The 18829-nt window shown below is 47.3% G+C and overlaps 2 protein-coding genes across 5 annotated transcripts; both read right to left on the bottom strand.

Moving 5' to 3' along the window:
- Window positions 1-2076: 2076 nt before the first annotated feature.
- Window positions 2077-5977, bottom strand: LOC109751973 (uncharacterized). Its single transcript, XM_020310830.4, has 3 exons — window positions 3488-5977; window positions 3290-3391; window positions 2077-2877 (listed from the first exon to the last, which is right to left on the bottom strand). The coding sequence occupies exon 1, from the start codon at window positions 5874-5876 to the stop codon at window positions 3636-3638; it is 2241 nt and encodes a 746-aa protein (XP_020166419.1). The 5' UTR covers window positions 5877-5977; the 3' UTR covers window positions 2077-2877; window positions 3290-3391; window positions 3488-3635.
- Window positions 5978-11613: 5636 nt separating this feature from the next.
- LOC109751972 (uncharacterized) lies at window positions 11614-18218 on the bottom strand. Of its 4 annotated transcripts, none has more exons than XM_020310828.4 (9): window positions 17253-18218; window positions 16537-16758; window positions 15398-15481; window positions 14782-14845; window positions 14314-14391; window positions 13187-13263; window positions 13035-13101; window positions 12845-12952; window positions 11614-11885 (listed from the first exon to the last, which is right to left on the bottom strand). In XM_020310828.4, exons 2-9 carry the CDS (start codon window positions 16578-16580, stop codon window positions 11856-11858), a joined length of 552 nt encoding a protein of 183 aa, XP_020166417.1. In that variant the 5' UTR covers window positions 16581-16758; window positions 17253-18218; the 3' UTR covers window positions 11614-11855. The 4 variants fall into 4 exon arrangements, with proteins under 4 accessions (XP_020166417.1, XP_020166415.1, XP_020166418.1 ...); XM_020310826.4 differs by having other exon boundaries at window positions 15398-15486; window positions 17253-18214; XM_020310829.4 differs by having other exon boundaries at window positions 17062-17455.
- Between the last annotated feature and the right edge of the window lie 611 nt (window positions 18219-18829).

Genomic DNA, 18829 nt, shown 5'->3' on the forward strand with positions numbered 1-18829 from the left:
CTCAATTTGTGTGTTTACATGCCATATCACAATCCTTTGTTGCACCGTATGATATGCATGATGACAACACTTGTTCGGTGAATCACCACTTGAATGCTTGGTTTTGCACTAACGCTAACCACATTTGTTTTTCCAAGTGTTTGTTGTTCTTGCTCCTTTTGAAGGAATCACGAGCCGGTGCGACATTGGAGAGTGCCAACTTTGAGTTTCAAGACAATGAGTACTTGGTGAACGTTCACTCCTACAAGGCGACGCCATCTCTTTCCCATGGTGATTTGGTTTTTGATCCGCGATTGGATCTTTCCCAAGGGGGAGGGGATGATGCGGAGCATCCGACGGACATCACCATGTCAAGAGTCCGTTCGGCAAGTCATGTGCGACATCTACTTCACATACATAAAGGTTAATCATCTCCTTTACACGTGTTCACTTGACCCCTTCGAGGATGGTATACTACTTGACATCCCTCTTGTGTACATGCATAGGTATTGTCGGAGCTTCATTAACGACGAGGAGGAGTTCAACTTCAAGAGAACATCTACACCATCGAAGAAGGGAGACAGAGGAGGAAGAGGGACCCCAAGACATGAAACACCGGAGGCCTCGGACCATCCCGGGTGCCCGGCCTCCTATGCCCCGGGTCCCCGGACCACGGCGCCAAAGGGTGCGGTCCCTCTGTCCACCCCAGGTGCCCGCACCCCAACCATCGGGTACCCACACCCCCGGGTGCCCGGCCCCCCTCCCAGACGCCACCCCGGGTGCCCAGCCCTCAACCCCGGGTGCCCGGTCTTCTACTCCCCGACGACCCCGGGTGCCCGGTCACTTTACCCCGGGTGTCCGGACCCCTCCGGCTGTGCCTGCATGCACTTAGGGTCAAATGACCCTTGTACCCCTGTTTTCCTCTTATTTCGTCCCTGGCCTATATAAACTCTTCCCCTAGCTCACTAGAGAGGATAGCAAAGTAGTTGATAGACATTAGAGAGATTTGCTCCTTGTACCCACTCCTCTAGGAGATCATGACCTCCTAGGAGAAGATCCCCTTGTGGATTCAAGACCTCCTCTTGGGGAAGACTACCATCAAGACCTCATTCCTCATAAGATTGGGATGAACTAGTGCCTTGTATCTTTCCTTTGTTGTCCTTGAATCTTTGTGACCTTTTGTGTGTTCTTGGATCTAGCATATGTGTGATTGGATCTAGTTAATTTGAGTGTTTCCCCTCTCTTGTGTTCTTCGTGTTCTTAGGGATTTCCCCTTCAATTCGTGAAAGATCTCCATCTAGGGTTCCACCCTACAACACCTTTGGTGGGTAAATATATGGGCTTTGGACGATATGAATGAATGTTGATCATCCTTTGAACTTTGTGATATTCATAATGCATATCGAGATGGAGAACACAAAGGCAAGAAGGTAGTGGCGCCTGGAGGCAAGGGCAAGGAGGTGGTGGCGCCCGGAGGCAAGGGCAAGGAGGTGGTGGCGCCCGGAGACAAGGGCAAGGAGGTGGCGTCGGTCTTAGAGAAGGACAAGAAGGTGGTGCCGGCCTTAGAGAAGGTCAAGGAGGTGGTGCCGACCTTAGACGACGAGGAAGTTACCTTCTGTAAGGTGAACCACGAGGAAGTTACCAGACAGCATGTGTTGCATGTAACCAAACAACCTAACTTGTGTTTTTCTCTAAACAAGCTCGCAACCAGACAAAATGCCTTCCGTTTTGTGGCATCCAAGTTAAAGGGTATGCAGGCAGTCAAACAATGTCTAGATGATGTTTTTAACCAGCATATGCTCAACCAGACCCAAGTGGGACAAGTATGCAAGGGGCAAAAAACGCTGGGAGCAACCAAACGTGTCCAGCTGGTGGGTCCATTAGTAAGGAGAGAAAGAAACACATACAATCTTTATATGCTCGTATTACTTATTCTGCAACTAAATGCGGGTGTAAACACAATTTGTTTCGAGGACAAAACAGACAGGGGCGCCCGGGGGGCTATTCTGTAGCAGAGGCGAGGCAATGCATAGAGAACACACGCACATAAATGTTGCACCCACTAATTCTCAAAAAAAAAAAGTTGCACCCACTGAATAGCTTGAGCCTGAGGCTCCGTTTGCATTTTCTTGCTCTTTTTTCTCTATATAGTATATAAATATACATAGGACTTTCATACACAACAAATTGATTCTTACAATGCACATATCAACTACTCCCTCCGTCTCAAAATTCTTGTCTTAGATTTATCTAAATACAGATGTATCTAGTTACATTTTAGTGTTAGATACATCCGTATCTAGACAAATATAAGACAAGAATTTTGGGACGGAGAGAGTATATTTTGCCCAATTACCATTGTGGCAGCACAAGGTCGAATCTTGTTCTGTCCTGATGCTATCAGCTAAACAAACATGATTTCAAGCATCTCAAAGAACCTTCTCCTCCCATATTTTGTTATATCACCAATGTGACTGTGGTTATGTGACGACGATGGACACCAAAGTCAGTGCTCAGTTAAGCAGGGCTGGATCCTATCATCAACACTGGTGAAGGAATCGAGTGTGAAAACAAAGAACTACATCTGCCTTTTGATTTCATGGGTAGAACAAAGAGCTCAAATGAGTTCTCAATGTTATCTTCCAAAGAGTTATTCATTAATACCGACAGAGGTTACTCCTTCCTTTCCACCCTATAATGGATGCACTCGTGCATACTTATTGTCTTGGCTTCTCCTATCTCTTTCCAGGTCCATCTTTCCATCACGGCAGCATCAGCAGAAATTGCTTACCAATTGAGTGAAGCCCTGCACACTCCCCTACCAGATTTATCCACTCACTGCTTGCCTGATCACTGTCCTTGTTGCTTGACAATTGATGAAGATAGAAACCGTTTCTCCTGCAAGGCGGGCAGCTTAAAATAAACAAGACAGTTGTGTACTGTAACCCACTTATTCTTTTTGAGAACGTGGAACTCTCTTTACTGAAGTATAAAACAAAGGACAAGCAAAGTAACTCTGTTTTGTCGGTAATTACTACTGAACATCCATCCATTACAAGGAGATGCCCCCTCGCATAAGAATTCTGAACGGTGGTCAGATGCAGGATATGAGCAACCTAATCAACTGGCACATCTAAAAAACTCCTAGGAGTGACTATTGTTTTGCGGGGATCAAACTACAAAAAATTGATAGATCATCAACTCTGTAAGATGGTGTCAATATCAATATAGTAATAGCAACAAAGAATGCTCGAGGCAATACAAAAATGTGAAGCAGTAGGTTCACAAATATGACATTTATGTCTCTTACCTTGCAAAAGTGCATAAACACCTCAGTGCGCATCCCACATATATACCTCCACAGCTTACAAGGGAATATCAAGGTGGCCGTAGAAAGGAGACTATCATCATTCTACACAAAATAGAAGAAATTGTTGAGCTATATAGCGGCCATGATCCACATCACCCTTAGAAGAAGTGATTATATACCGAAGAAGTGATTATATACCTCAATTGCTAGTTTAGGATGGCATAAAGGATGGTGCTTTTCGTGAGTCTGTTTTCGTCTCACATATTGTCAATTCTGAAAAAACTAGGATACCGCTGCTATCACATCCCAAAATCACGTTCTGATGCGTATGCTCCTTTGCAAAGTCTTAGTTTGTGCCAGCTTTAGATTTTACATGACTGGCTTCCACCAGTTCATCACAAAGTGTAATGGTCGACTCCAAATTATCCTCATTAAAACTGATGTCAATATAAAAACTGTAAACATCTGGTTCAGCTGTCAAACCCTCCTTTCGCATCTCGTCAAATAACCCTCTTGCCTCAGAAAATTTCTTCTTTTTATTCAGCAATCTTATAAGAGCACTATAAGAGCTTGTTGTGAGTCTAAATCCCTTCTCTATCATTTCATGATGGAAATACAGTGCCTCTTTCATATTTCTTGCCTTACAGTGCCCCTTGATCAATATATTGTATGTGTTCTCATTTGGAGCCACCTCCTGAGAATGCATCCCCTTGTAAATCTCAGTGGTAGATTTCATGTTCTTGTCAATGCAGCACTGCTTCATAAGAGAATTATAAGTTACAACATTTGGGCGGACGTTCTTCTCCAGCATCCACTCGAGCAGCTTTTTTCCTCCTTCTACCCTACCTGACATGCAAAAACCATTCATTAGAACATTGTAAGTCGCAATACTAGGCTTAATTCCTTTATCTAACATTTCCTGTAACATGCTGTGAGCCCTGTCAAACTCTCCTGACTTGCAGAGCGTATCTATAAGAGTTGTATATGTATAAACATCTGGTCTAAGTCCGGCTGCTTCCATCTCTGTCATGATCCTCATGGCCTGCTCCAGATTGCCAAACTTGCACAGGCCATTGATCAGGGAGTTGTATGTGTAAACATTCAGCTCTAACCCCTTGTTGCACATCTCATGCAATAGCTCATTAGCAGCACGCAAATCCCCCTGCTTGCACAGTCCATCAGACAGAGCCGTGTATGTCACCACATTTGGTGCCACTCTTCTCCGCACCATTTCATTGTGAACTCGGAAGGCTTCCACCATGTTCCCTCTTTTGCAGTACCCATCAATGAGTGCTGTATATGTGACCACATCAACATCCAATCCCTTGTCCACCATCTCCTGAAGTACTCTGTCTGCCTCTTTCAACTCCCCAGCCCGACAAAGACCATTGATAAGCGCGGTATATGTCACCCCATCAGCGGCCAACCCTCTCTTCTGCATCTCTTCGAACAACCTTCTTGCAGCTGCCAAATCACCCTTGCTACAAAATCCACTCATTACAGTTGTAAACACCACTGCATCCAACACCACCCCATGCATCGTCATGTCCTCTACCACCCTCAAAGCATCTGAAACCTGCCCTTTATTGCACAGCAATGCAATCACACTTGTATACACTGTCGCATTTGACTCCAGCCCCTTTGCTGCCATTTCATCCAACAGCTTCACCGCATTCTCCAGCTCACCACGATCGCAGTAGCCATGGACCATAGTGCCGTACGTCACAACATCTGGCGGTGACGACATTTCATCAAAATGTTGGCGTGCATCCTTGAGCCGGCCTGCACTGAGGAGCGCCTTGAGGAGTATATTGTGGGAGCAGACGTTCTTGTCGGGGAGTTCTCGGAACAAGGCAATTGCTTCATCAAGGGGAAGGCGGGAGAGCACAGCATTACAGGATTCTGGGGATGGGGATAGGCCGTACTGGCGGAGCCGGCGGAGCAGCTGGGCGGAGGGGAGGCACAGGAGGAGGAGGTCGAAGGAGGCGGGGTCCGACGAGAAGGCCTTGTATGTGAAGATGAACTGCTCGACGAAATGCCGATGAGGAGATGGGAAACGAAGAGCTCGTACAAGGATAGCACGCGCAGTTCCGGGTTCCCGCACGGCGAGATGGGCGGCAATGGCGAAGCATTGGATGAGTTGGGGATGGGGGTGAGGTCGGGAGGGGAAGAGCAGGAGGAGCGGGACCAGGAGGCTGGTGAGGTTGGGGTGGGAGGCGAGCAGGGGGAGTGCGAGGAGCAGGTGCAGCGGGCGGAGGAGGGGAATGAAGGGGAGAGGAGGGAGGGAGCCTGGGCTGGGCGAAGCGAGGAGCGCGGCGGCGAGACGGCGCGCGAGGGCATCGTCGGCCGGCGAGTCGGGGCGGGGAGGAGAGTAGTCCGGGAACGGTCGGAGCGCAGAGGTGGTAGTAAGCGAACCGTCCGTAAACTGCGGTGTGCGGCAGCGGCTGCGCCGTTGCCGGTGTGGAGAGGAGGTGGAGGTGGTAGCGCTATAAGGGCGGGCGGGGCCGACGTGCGGGAGGATGGTTCGCCAGGGGGATAACCAGGAGGAGCGCTGCGCTGCTGCGGCGGCGGTGCGGCGGAGGAGCATCCGGCGGCGGGTCCAGGAAGGGGAGACCGCCCTGTGGCGGCGGCGGCGGCGGCGGTGGAAGATGGGCGGATGGGAAAGCACAGGAGGTTTGCGGCTTGCGGGAGCTCGACCGCGAGGTACACGTAACTGCTATGAGCGAGAGGCCTCAAAAGCTGGTCAGCCCTTGGATCGAGATCCTGTGGCTCCCGTAGGAACTCGTATATCACGTTACTGGTACTTGTAGGAGTACTACATTTTCATGGATGAATGGCTAAAATATTATTTTCACAAACCACGTGACACATGTGGTAAGCAATTTAAACTATTTAAAAAAAAGATCATTTTCACATAATAGACAAAATTCTTGAATAAAAAAAAGAGAGAAAACTTGTTTTTTAGGGAAAAAAGAGAAACCAGATGATCACTAACTTCCCTTCTTACTTTCTTTGAGAGAGTCATTAGGCTATTTTCTCTTATTCCAGAGAGATAGTTAGAACATCTTCAACGGATGATGCAACATAAGGCAAGTGCCCAAAAAAATTGATTCATTTGGACCAAAAATACAACTTTAGCAGATGACATATGATGTAACTGTAGGTGGTGTTACGAAAAAATAAACGTTGTTAGAGCATCAACAAAGGATGGTTAGAGGGACAATGGTATCCCGGCCCATCAGGGTTCAAGTCCTGGTGCTCGCATTATTCCTGGATTTATTTCAGGATTTCCGGCGATGCGCTTTCTGTGGAAGGAGACGTTCCCGTCGACGACGAGGCGCCTATGGTGACTTCTTAAATTTCAAGATAACATGTCGGCTCAGTCTCTCGGATGTGTTCATAGGGATAGGGTGTGCGTGTGTGCGTTCATAGGGTGAGTGTATGCGCGCATGTATGAGCGCTTGTGTCTGTACTGATGTTCAAAAAAACACATGGCGAAGTGGCGAAAGGAAAGATGGTGATTCGGGAGTAGCTGCAGGCAGTAAAGTAAACCTCACATTCTTTCGTGGTATAAGCAGCAGAAACGCCTTGGGAGAAATCTTCACCAGACTAGACGAAGTTAAACATTGACGGATCGCTCGTGGTGGGTGAATGTGTGGGAAGCGCAAGCATGGTACTGAGAGACAACACATGAGCAGACCAGGCCAGATGGACCGACACGGCACGGTTTGGCCTAAATGGGGCAGGCACGGTATGGCCCACCCAGGCACGCCTAATACGCTGGCGGGTCAGACCGCACTCGTGCCTCGCTCCTTGGCCCAGGCACGGCACAACAAGGAAACGGGTCATCCCACCGACATGATTAGTCCACCGGGTTGCTTGATTTTGGGCTATTTTGGCCTATGTAAGCTGTTCTAAGGGGCTAATATATTGAAAAAAAACGTTAAAAGGGTGGTGCCATGCCAGCACTCGTGCCCAACGTCGCAGCCCAGGGCACGCCCCTAGGCTGGCCACATGCCGGCACCCCCCCCCCAGGTTATAAACATGTCGTTCCAGGCCCGCCATAGGCCGGACACGGGAGCTATCAGGCCAGCACACTAGGACCGCCGATTTGGCCACCTTTGCACAGGAACAATCATTTTCTCAACGTGTTGGTTCCTTTGATTTGCTGATAACCCGCTGGAGGCAGAAATATCCACGTGCCTCGAGGGTGCGTCCTTGGTGTTGTAGAGAACATATAGGCCCCTCATCATCAAGCTAAACTGCAAGGAAGGGATGGAATCCCTTGCCGATGGTAGCATCAACATATCACTGGTGGCTGGCTTGGTGGAGGAGACAAAGAGACCCATGCATGGATCCGACAACACTACTTTGTGCACATCCGTAGATCAGCCAATGAAACCGCACATTTCAACGCGCGGTGGTTTGGTTAGGTTCTGTGCCTGGTGAACTTTGTAATATCTGTGAAAACGAGTGTAAAATTGTTCCTTAATTAATAAAAGCTTGGTTCACCTGCAAAAGAAAATTCAATCGTCTAGCTCAAGAAGTCACGTGCAACTTGGGAGTTTCATTGTGGGTGATGGGGCTGAATTTCACTATATGGAGTTCGCCGAGAACAAGTTGCTGCTAGCGGATCTTGTCGGTTGAGAGGATCCTAGAAGCGGTTTCTCGCCTCCAATCAACCATTGATTGTGACCTCGTCGGCCACCAGATCTGATCCTTCACCACACTCTGAACCTTGATATGAGATTGTGGTCCATGTTGGATATATAGGATGCGTTTGGTTGCTTGCATCCAGCCCAAATAAGCCCGTTGTATGCAAGAGAAGTCTGTTCGATTGCGTACACGAGAGCCTGGCCTGCACACGCATGAATGCTAAAACATCCTAGAGTCTGGCTCAACGATCGAATCAGTCGTTTCCAGCGAGCTAGGCTGAGTCGAGCGCAAAAGGGGGACAATGTGCATTGTAGTGCAAGGGGCGTGAAGGGAGATGGTGGGAGACCAAAATCCGCCAGCGCAGGATGGCTTGAAATATGTCTCAACCCACCCCTTTACTCGCTAAACTCTAGAAGTAGGACAAATCCAGCGATAATTCTTGGCACTGGCTGCGACTTGGATCGGCGGTGGCGACAGTGACTTGAATCTCCGGCAACAGGACATGCTTGTCCCCTTCGTCTGTGTATCATACGCCTTGTTTTCGGCATGGGTAGGTCGTTGACTACACCGGCGGTAAGCACCATAGAACCACCTTCCACGGTTAGATTGTTAAGTAGGGTGCAGAGTCAATTATGTCCTTATTTACCGCCACATCGGTTCCACTAGGACGAATGGATGAGGTTGGTTGCTCAAGTAGTAGCACTCATAGCTATGGTACACAAGAGAGTGGTTCGTCATGATGATAAGCCTGTGAACCATTACGGTCCATTGTTAGTCTAGGATAGGGAGAGGATGGCGAATCTGAACTACATATACAAGAGCAATGGCGTCAAGACTATGAACATGCTTCGAATGCGAAGATCACCTTTTGCAAGCTAGTGGAGACGTTTAAGCAGATGGAGTTGCTAGAAGATAGCAACCACACCATTGTGAAGTATGCGATTGGGGAGCTCGGAGCAGAGATGATCAAGGCACCAACTGGGCAAACTCCTACCAAGATTCACACAAGCCCTAGATGGTATCCATATTTCAAGGTGAGTAGCACTTTAGTTCATGTCATGACATACTTCTATTGTTGTGAGCAAGCCATAACAGTTTTTCACGGTATGGAAGGATTGCATTGGCGCAATAGATGGTACTCATTTGACCGCTAGAGTGTCGAGGTCACCAGTTGTAGCATACATGGGTAGAAAGCATTACACAAACAAGAACATGCTTGTTGTTGTTGATTTCGATCTGAAGTTCACATATGTGTTAGTTGACTAGAAAGGATCAGCCCATGATACTAAACATTCTTGCTGATGGCATGGCTCGACTTGATGGGATCAATGACCCCAATGGTAAGTTCTACCTAGTAGATGTTGAATATGCATGTCGTCCTGGTGTTCTAGCATCCTTCAGGAAAACCAAGTATCATCTCAGCGCGTTCTCTTCTGGAAACTATCCTAAGACTGCACAAGAACTGTTCAATCTCAGACACTCTAGCCTAAGAGTCACGGTTGAGAGGGCATTTGGTGCTTTGAACAATAGATTTAAGATCCTGGATCAGAAGGCATTCCGCCCTTTCCCCACCCAAGTTAGGCTTGTTTGCATATTGCATTCTCCATAAGTGGATCTTATAATAAGGGTTATGATGAGCTTGTGCCAGATAAGGATGTGACGGATGATGATGATCATGACTCCGACCATGGCGTGGAGGCGCTTGTCAATGAAACTTGGAAGAGCGAAAGGTTAGAGTGGGCTGAGGCAACGTGGGCCAACAGAGGTAACACGAGGAAGAAGTTCCACCTTCTTCGACATTGATGAACTTTCCTCCGTTGGCTCATATGACTGTTAATTTGTCTAACATTTGTTATTAAGTAGGACTGAAAAATGTTAACTTGACATGGTAAACTTGATTGATAACATGAGAACAAAAATTAAAATACATAACTTATTATATTTGATTACTGAAAAAGGGTTTCCCCCGCTTTGTATACAAAGCAACCAACCGAGACATCCAACGATAGGTGCTGGGGCGGAAGCAGCACAGTCACACCCAAAAGAAAAGAAAGAAAAAATACAAGAGACACAAACGCCGACAACGGCGGATCGACAAAGAAACGAAGAAGCCTCGTGGCCGCTGCACCCACCGGAGATCGCCCACCAAGCTCCGAGCCTCCGAAGCACCGGTACCAATCAACACCTCCAAGAAGGGACGCGACGAAGACGACGCTGCCGCCAAGGGTTTCCCCCGGTACACGGTGAGGAGAGAGGAAGGGTAGCCCCCGACGCCCTCCAGGAAGGTCTGGCGGCACCCACAAGCGCCACCGCGTCGTTGTCGGCCAAGCCAACAGAGATTTCTCCCGATCCCAACCTCCAACTCATGCACTCCAGGGCTCGCCACCAAACAGACCCTCACCCTGCGCCAACCCGCACACGAAGCTTCCAACGCTGTCTCACCACGGCACCGTGAAGCATGGTCTGCACAATGAAGAAGAGGAGCCGGGACTAGGGCAGCAGGACCATCGGCACGCGGGAGGGCCCCGCCTCCACCGCCGAAGACGGTAGCTGACCGGACGCAATGGCAGGAACACACCAGGCCCGTGGCCGCACAGGCCCGGCCGGGATCTCCGAGGCCCGTAAAGTTCCCACCTTCGCGCTGCAGCCGGCACGCCGTCGGCTCTGTCGCCCCTGTCCAAGCCGCTCCCCTTCCTCCTCGCACAGAAAGCCACCAAGTGGAGGCACCACCACCACGCGCACCGCCGGCCACCACCACCAGGTCGCGGGACCGCCACCGGCCGAGCCGCACCATCGTCACACGCCCGCGACGGAGAGGAACCACCGCAGCCGCCAGCAGCCCGAAGCCGGACCCCAGCCGCCGCCCACGCCGCCCGCGCCGCCTGCCGGGCGGATCCGGCCGCCTCGGCGAGGGGCGCACCACCGCGCAGCCGGCCACGCAGCACCACGCGCCGCCACGCCGCGGTGCCCCGCGCCCGCCCTCGATGAAGGAACCCGCGTAGCCCCCATCGCGCGGAGGAGGAAGAGCAGGCCCCGCCGCCGCCGGTCGGGCTTAGCCCGGCCACGCCCCCTGGCGGCGGCGAGGGAGGAGGGAGGGGGAGGGAGGACCGGCGGCGGAGGGATCTGGGCGCCCGCCCCGGCCGCCTCGCGGGTGGCGGCGCGAGGGGGAAGGGTTTCGGGGAGTGGGGAAGGAGGGAAAGCGTCACTTCGATTCGATTCTATTATTGAATTTAGTTGTAACAATTCTATTATATTTTATTACATTTAGTTGTAACAATATTTATTGAATATAAGTAAAATAATTAAATGAAAAATATTTTTTCATGCATGGCTGAATGTTGTGATGGGTCTTTTCCCATGCATGAATGTTGAGGTGTGCCTTATCCTATTCATAATTATATGGTGAGGCATGTTTGCATGCTGAGATAAATAAGTTAGCGTATGACTCTTAGGTATATATAGAATGTGTTGTAAGGTCGCCATTATTAATGAGAAAGGGTGCCAGAACATTAGGCCGTGCACAGCGAAACACCATGCTTTGCACCTGTGCACAACATGACTTTTTGCATGTATTCTCTCAGCCAGCTAAACTCAGCCACAGATAAATAGACCAAAAACGATGTAGATAACCAAACAGGCCATAACATGCAGGAAAGCAACTAGTCCACTTTTCAACTTCCCCGTGGGCTCTTCTAATCTTTTTGATGTTTCCCTTCTGCACATACAATTTGCTAGTATTCCTGTGTCAGACACTCATAAAATGAGGCTACTGCTTATATTCTCAAAATTACCAGTATACCTTTTCGATGGAAAATTACCAGTATATTAGTATTACATAAATCAAGAACAAAACATATTTGAAATGGATTCATCTTACAAACAGAACAGAAGAAATAGCCTGGTGTGCATTTCAGCCAAGTCTTGATTCCCGACGTAAAACCTGAAAATGAGCATTTATTCAGAAAAGGTCACCTCAATCAATCTAAAACATTAGTCACAAATACTCCATTTCTTACTGCCTTTCATCTTTCATCTCTACTACAGGTGACAACAAATTTGGGCACTAGCTCATTATATCCTGCTCGGCCGATTACAATCGAACGTCAATTATCTAGAACCTGCCACATATTTCTAAAGAGGATCTCTTCTCGGTTGGGGTGCTTAGCTAGTAAAACACCTTAACATACACCATGCATGCGACTCATATTTAATAAATATTCTACAACTATACAATAATAAAATACAACAAATTATATTAGCTCAGTAATTCTCATATTCTTAATCCAACTAATGTTTCATACAACCGAATCTCATTGAAATAATTGCAGCCAACTCCCACAGCAATGTGTGGAGGGTATCATCTCTAGTTACATCTATTTTAGGCACTTAGAGCATCTACAACCGGACCCCTCAAACTGTCCGCAAATCCCCATATCCAGTCCATATATAGCAAGGATATGGGGATGTCCGGGCAGGGCGCCACGTAGGATTTGACCCACCACGGACCACCTTTTCTCTTTCTTTATTCTTTCTTTCTTTTCTCTCTCTTCCTCTCCATCAATCATATGCTTGTGACCGGACATATAGGGGGAAAAGTGGGGGCATGGTTGTGTGCATGGACAAATAGGGGCTAAAAGCGGACATGCCCGGACACTGACCGGACGCATCCGCGGATGTTTGAGGGGCCAAAATTTCCCGTTATGGTTGTAGATGCCCTTACTGTTTAGCAGCTTGTACAAAAACAAATAATTTACCTAAATATAGTATCACTAAATCTTCTAGCAAAAGATTTTTACCCAAAGAAAGGAAATCACCCCTTCTGTCTTTCTCAGTTACACAATAGGATATATTCTTCGTTAATGTGCAGCAGAAGTTAAGTAAAACAACACAGTCCTATACCTCTTCAGCAAATTTAATCAAGATTGTTGTCCTGGGCCTCTGCTGGCCTTCAATTGGCACAAAATGTGCCGTAACTACCGCTGGAAAACCAGCATTGTCCAATACGCCCTGTAAGAAATTTTATGAAGGTTTATACGTTGTGTATCGAAGAAGACACGGTTGACTTAAATATTTGAGCTGGAATTCCCACCCTTACAATCCCTGCAACAAAAGCTCCACAGTTGAATGCCCCCATGTCTTTCGGCACGGAAATGAACCTGATCAAATAAAAAGGTTCCCAGGTTTCAGATTTGTATGGGAAGAAAAATATTATGAAGTTAAAGAAAAACGAATTCATCACACCGGTTAACAAGAAGCTCCTTTTCACTAATCATGTATTCATCCTCATGTTCTGTTCCTTTCTCAAGCGAGTCAGCCACCTGGAAACAGTAAGAAACCATCTACCGGGATAAGCCAACAAATAAGTCCACACAGTCCAGCAATCAGACCAGAACGACAGGCGGACTTACTATCAACACATGATAAATGGATGCAAAAATTTCTTGTATAAAACAACTGAGGAAATTGTTTAAAATACGAGAATCATAAATCTTCTTCGGAATTCTGGACAATAGGAATTTTAGGATCAAGGGTCGTCATGCCAGAAATGTGATGCTGAAAGCTGTGTTAAGTTTGTTAGTCAAATTTGTGTCAGTAAGTGCAAAGAGAAGTGCTCATTAGATCCCAATGCTTCAGACAAGGGAACTTTATCACCAGGTGTTAAATTAGTGCACAAATGCAACATCGACCAAATTGATACCTCAACTCTGACATTACGTAGTTATAATGGTACAAATTAATAAAATCATGTTATAATATCAGTACATACATGAATATGTGGAATAATCTATGCTAATTGACTCTGCTTTTGCACTAGCAACCAAATTGAAACATGGACAAACAGGTCATATTGTCACAATTTTGCATTGTTCAAAATGGTAATTACTCTAGCAAAGAGTTGCCATTGGATTAAAGTATTTCTCTAATTTCCAGCCTTCGGTGTGATACGTAATTCTGTATTTATTTTCAGCATATGTTATTTTATATTTAAATAGGAGAAATTATCTACAAACAATAAACAGAAAATAAGGGCAGCCCGGTGCACGTAGCTACATTTCTGCAAGAGGCTGTTTCCAGGACTCGAACCCGGCAACAGCTTTACCGCTGCGCCAAGGCTTCCATTCAGTCAGAAAAACAGAAACCAAATAAAAATAAATAGGTGTGCTTGGTCAGGCAGTGGCAGAGAACATCAAACACCCCAGAAGTCAGGCCACTAACAAACAAGCTCGGCCCACAATCTTTTGATGGGACAACCTCATTGAATGGAAAAAACGTAAGTATGTTACAAGAACACCTAAATTATGGCAATCACTCCAACTATTGCGGAACAGAGTAGGAATAACAGAAGATTGATATGTAAAATAGATTACCTTTCCGAACAGTACTTTCCATACAGTGCTGTGAATGAATGATAAAATCCCCAGCAGTTGAGTCTCTCGTCTATTCCCCTGGATTGACTATTATTATTAACATGACTATCTCGACAGGATAACAGTTTAGAGAGCACATACACAATAAGTCAATAACGAGGCTAATGATGTAAATTTGGAGAACACCTGGAACCTTAATAAGAGAAATCATAGATGCTGGCATGTCAGATGTTGCGCTATAGATATTGTTGCTATGACTTCCTCTTTAGAAAAAGACATGGGAATACTAAGTTACAAACAGCAAGTTTGAAGTTATGCAAGAAAAACGAGATGACTATGCCATGCCACTCGCAACAAAGAAGCGACGAATTTTGACTGTTGTTCTGTTAACTTTATCATCATTTTAAGTATATGAAGCAATAGACGACCAATGAAATCATGGAATAAGAAAAGAACTACGCGTCAAACCTTCTCCCTGTGACACAGCAGTTCAAGAACTCTAGCACCAACAGCATAACCAGCGTCCTCCAGCCTGCGTATAAAACATAAAATGAGAGGAAGGGATGTTATGCTAAGCATCAAAGAATATTAACACATGAATATGGAGCGGTGTATTTTTAATGAGAAACATTGTCAAATGTCCTTGCATGATTTAGCACAATAAGACTGTGGTCTCCATTCTCCAAAGAGAGAGATATACTGAAACATTAGAGGTACAAATAATGTTGCAGAAATTAGATCGACCACGTCACGGAAATAATAATAATTGATCAACCAAATGTTATAGTTGCATCGCATCTCAACATGTGAACAAGTTGTTGTAAACCTTTTGCATTATCTGAAATTCCAGATGATACAATAACATACAGTAAGTGGCAAACACATAGCGCCTGAAATATGTGACCCGGATATCAAAGAGTAGCATGTACGGACTAAAAAAGGTTGCCAGCTACAAGGTACCAATCAAATCAGGACAAATGAAATGCCGTAGGACAGTAAAAACTGTTAAGAGTGGATATAATTAACAACAATACAGTTTCATCAACAATATGAACAGATGCATGAATAAGAACATAGAGGCTACCTTCGTTCCAGGTCAGCAATGTTGTCAACTTGTGTCTGGTTGTATTGAACCACCTCCGAGAACAAGAATGCGAATGCACTCAAACTGACCTACGGAATACAGAACATTTATGAAACATGTATCATAACAAAACAGGAAAATAATATATATTGGCACATGCTAAAAACTACCAACGAAAAGAATGAATGTGCCACTAAATCTCACATCCAAATCCTTTGCCACTTAGGAAGTAACACATCTCACATTGCAATCAGGATAGGATAGACGCAATATATTTAGCTCTAGAAAATTATCCAATCGAAAGTAGCATTACAGTGCATAGTACCTTTCACTTCAATATATTTTGATGCTATTTATTTTACCCCTTCAATTAATGCAAGAGTCGTTGTTATCATTGTGTTTGGCCCTTTTGATGAAACAATTCCTTCTCATTGCTTACAGGGCAGTAACTACAGTTTAGGTTCACTAGAATGTACTTAGAAACTAATGAGAAATCATTTGGAGTATTTTTCATACTAATGTGATGGCTGTATTATAAGAAATTTGTACGTATGATACAGCCTATATTGGGACAAATACAAGTAGACGCTGTCGAAACCTTCAATTTAACTTCAGAAACACAACTACTACCAATGAAAAGAATGAATGGTTGAATACATTCACATTTTGCAATTAGGCTACAGTAATAAATATATTTAGCTCTTTAATTTATCCAATTGAAAGTATCACTAAGCTGTCAAGTAACTTCCACTTCAATATATTTTGCTACTATGCAGAATATTAACCCATTTCCTTCCATTCTTGAAACACGATTATAGAGTAGTGGGTTTGGGCAATAGTTCCTCGGTTCCTCCACGTTTCCAATGGAAGCTATAACTACACCATGCATTCAGCTTCAACTTTCAACAAAATTCACATTGCCAACTGCATACTACTCAAATAAACAATACTCCCACAATTTACAGTCGATGAGTAAGAAAACTTCTGCTGCTCAAACTAATTAAGCAGGATCTGAAACACTTTCTGCCCAGCTACTACCCTAACCTGTGAATCTGTCTCAGTTACCTAACCTATGCCTTACTAAGAGAGCTGCCAGAAACAAATATCTGAAGGGGTTTTGATATGGGAAGGAAGTGTACCTCCTGTCTGCCACGGCTGAGGAGCTTGTCGAGAACGTTTGCATACTGCTTCGTCTTCCCAACACTGATCATCTTGCCCGCCCTCCTCTGGGTCTCTTTCCTTGGGGTTTCTTCAGAATTCTTGGAATACTGCACAGGCTGAATCCGTTTAGAAGGGGTTCCTGGCTTCTTATTTCTTCGCTGCAACACTAGAAGTGAGGTAGCTTTTGTCGACCACAGCACCTGAAAGGCGTAAAATCATATATAGTCACACTCTTGGTGACATATCATAACAGTGACGTGCAGTTTGTACCACTGATCAATGCTCATTAGTCACATGGTGAATCAATTTATGTGCTCAGCATGCTGGAAAGGTTCTCTAGAGTAATTAATGGCATGGAGAGAATTGCATGAAACAAACAGCATCAGTAATTGAAGACAACAAATAGTAGAAAACTGAGACGCTGTATGCATCTTCCGAATCATCTGGAAAGAGCTATGCTATACTCGGAAAGAAAAATGTTGCTTTAGAGCTTGTGGCCTAACCTATGAAATTCTAAAGGTGTATGAAATTATGTGGCTCCATACAAATCATCCATATCGACCGTTCCCATCAGGAACATTTCATAGAGGAATGGTTACTTCCGATTCAAAGTCAAGAAAGAGGGGATCCAACACAAAATGTTGGCGGTCCCTCAGTCGACGGATCTGTGCAGGTAGTCCGCGCGGAAACGAACCAGTGGCGGCGCTGGACTTTGCGGGAGGAGAAGCGGCCGTCGGAGGAGCAGGACCGACGGTGTGGATCTGCCTGCACTTCAGAATCCAGGCTCTCTCGTCGCTGGGAAATTCACCGCCCGTCGCCGGGAACAGCCTCCGTGCGCAGTGGGTAGATGAGGAAGAACACAGCGGGGAGGCGGGGATATGTGTTTGTTGTGCTTGTGGGGGGGCTTCGTGCAAAACGAGTGAAGGTAGGGCTGAGGTGGGGGTGAAATTTTTTCCACTCGTTGTCCCCCCACCCTCTCGTCTGTCTCTCCTCTGCTCCTCCTCCTTCTCTCCATTCACCACAACAAGCTGCCGCGGCCAGATTGTCGATCGCGCGGCGCAGGAGCTGGTCGGCCGCGGGTGCCTAGGCGTGGGCGACTGCTTGCGGCGACGGTGGCCTGAGCATGTCGAGGAAGACGCCGAGGGCCGCATGGCCGTGCGACTTGGCAGAGCCGGCGTGGCGGGCGGCGTCGGCGCGGTGGTGTTGCCCTGGAGCCCGATGCGCGGGACGCAAAGGGAGAAGACGGTGCCCAGCATGGCGTGGAGGCGAGCGGTGCCCGTGGACGCCCGAGCAGCTCGCTCCAGCGGCTCGAGCCTGTGCGCGGCGGTGTTCCGCGGCCACGCAGAGGCGGGCGCGGGCGAGCTCCGCCCCGGCCACGCAGGCGGGCGGGCCCGGGCGAGCTCCGCCAGGACCTCCGGGAAGCCCTTCTACGCCATCTTGCACCGGATCGACGTCGACAAGGCCATCTCCAAGCTGCAGTCCCTGCCCAGTGGGAACCTCTCCCTGCTCTGCGATGTGCTGGTTCGGGAGGTAGGCGTGCAGCACCTGCGCCGCCACGACATGCGGCCACGCGGACTCGTACTCGTCCAGAGCGCGTGGCGGCGGCGGCGTCTTCCCCTACCTCCCGAGGCACTCCCGAGCGCGTAGGATGCAGCGGGGCCTTGGACGGCGAAGGATGCAGCGGGGCCTTGGACGGCGAGTGCAGCGAGGCAGGCGCGCGGCGAGGAGAGGAGCAAGGCGGCGAGGCAGGCGTGCGGCGAGGAGAGAAGGAAAAGAGAGAGTGCACGTGGGTGGGGCCCGGAGAAAAAGGGTGAAGAGAGGCTGATTGTGGGCCAAAAGACATGCAAAACCCTTCTCTCTCCTCCCCCAAGAGCCCCAGGTAGGCTGGTTTCGCCTGTGTGCGCCGGCGCTAATTTTGGCTAAATCCGGCGAAAACTGAGCTCTTGGGTCCCGGCTGGGAGAAAAATTAGGCGTTGGCGTCCAAAAAGTGCTCGTGGGGGCATCCTGGGGGCCGGCTGGAGATGCTCTAAGACTACCCACACTGGGAGTAATATAGATAGTAACATCACACATATCTAGATAAAATAGATGATGTGGCAAACAATAAATGAAGAAAGAGAGGCATGTGGTAACATAGCTAGTTACTAGTAGTATGAGTAATATCACACATGAAAACGATTGCAGTAATGAACAAGATTTGTAGGGGTTTCCTATGGTGCCGAAGGAAGGAGGCGAATGGGGGTAACTATGCAGTTGCTTGGGAGACAGTGT

Source organism: Aegilops tauschii, chromosome 2 (assembly GCF_002575655.3).
Source record: "Aegilops tauschii subsp. strangulata cultivar AL8/78 chromosome 2, Aet v6.0, whole genome shotgun sequence".
NCBI classification, from domain to species: Eukaryota; Viridiplantae; Streptophyta; class Magnoliopsida; order Poales; family Poaceae; genus Aegilops; species Aegilops tauschii.

What these genes read in the sequence shown, in the direction of transcription:
- LOC109751973 (XM_020310830.4), bottom strand. Translation starts at nt 5,876, where the DNA reads ATGCTCCTCCGCCGCACCGCCGCCGCAGCAGCGCAGCGCTCCTCCTGG.
- LOC109751972 (XM_020310826.4), bottom strand. Translation starts at nt 16,608, where the DNA reads ATGATCAGTGTTGGGAAGACGAAGCAGTATGCAAACGTTCTCGACAAG. An exon ending in TGCTGTGTCACAGGGAGAAG is followed by an intron (nt 14,392 to 14,781) that starts GTTTGACGCGTA and finishes TAGTCAATCCAG; the next exon opens with GGGAATAGACGAGAGACTCA. An exon ending in AAGGAGCTTCTTGTTAACCG is followed by an intron (nt 13,102 to 13,186) that starts GTGTGATGAATT and finishes TTATTTGATCAG; the next exon opens with GTTCATTTCCGTGCCGAAAG.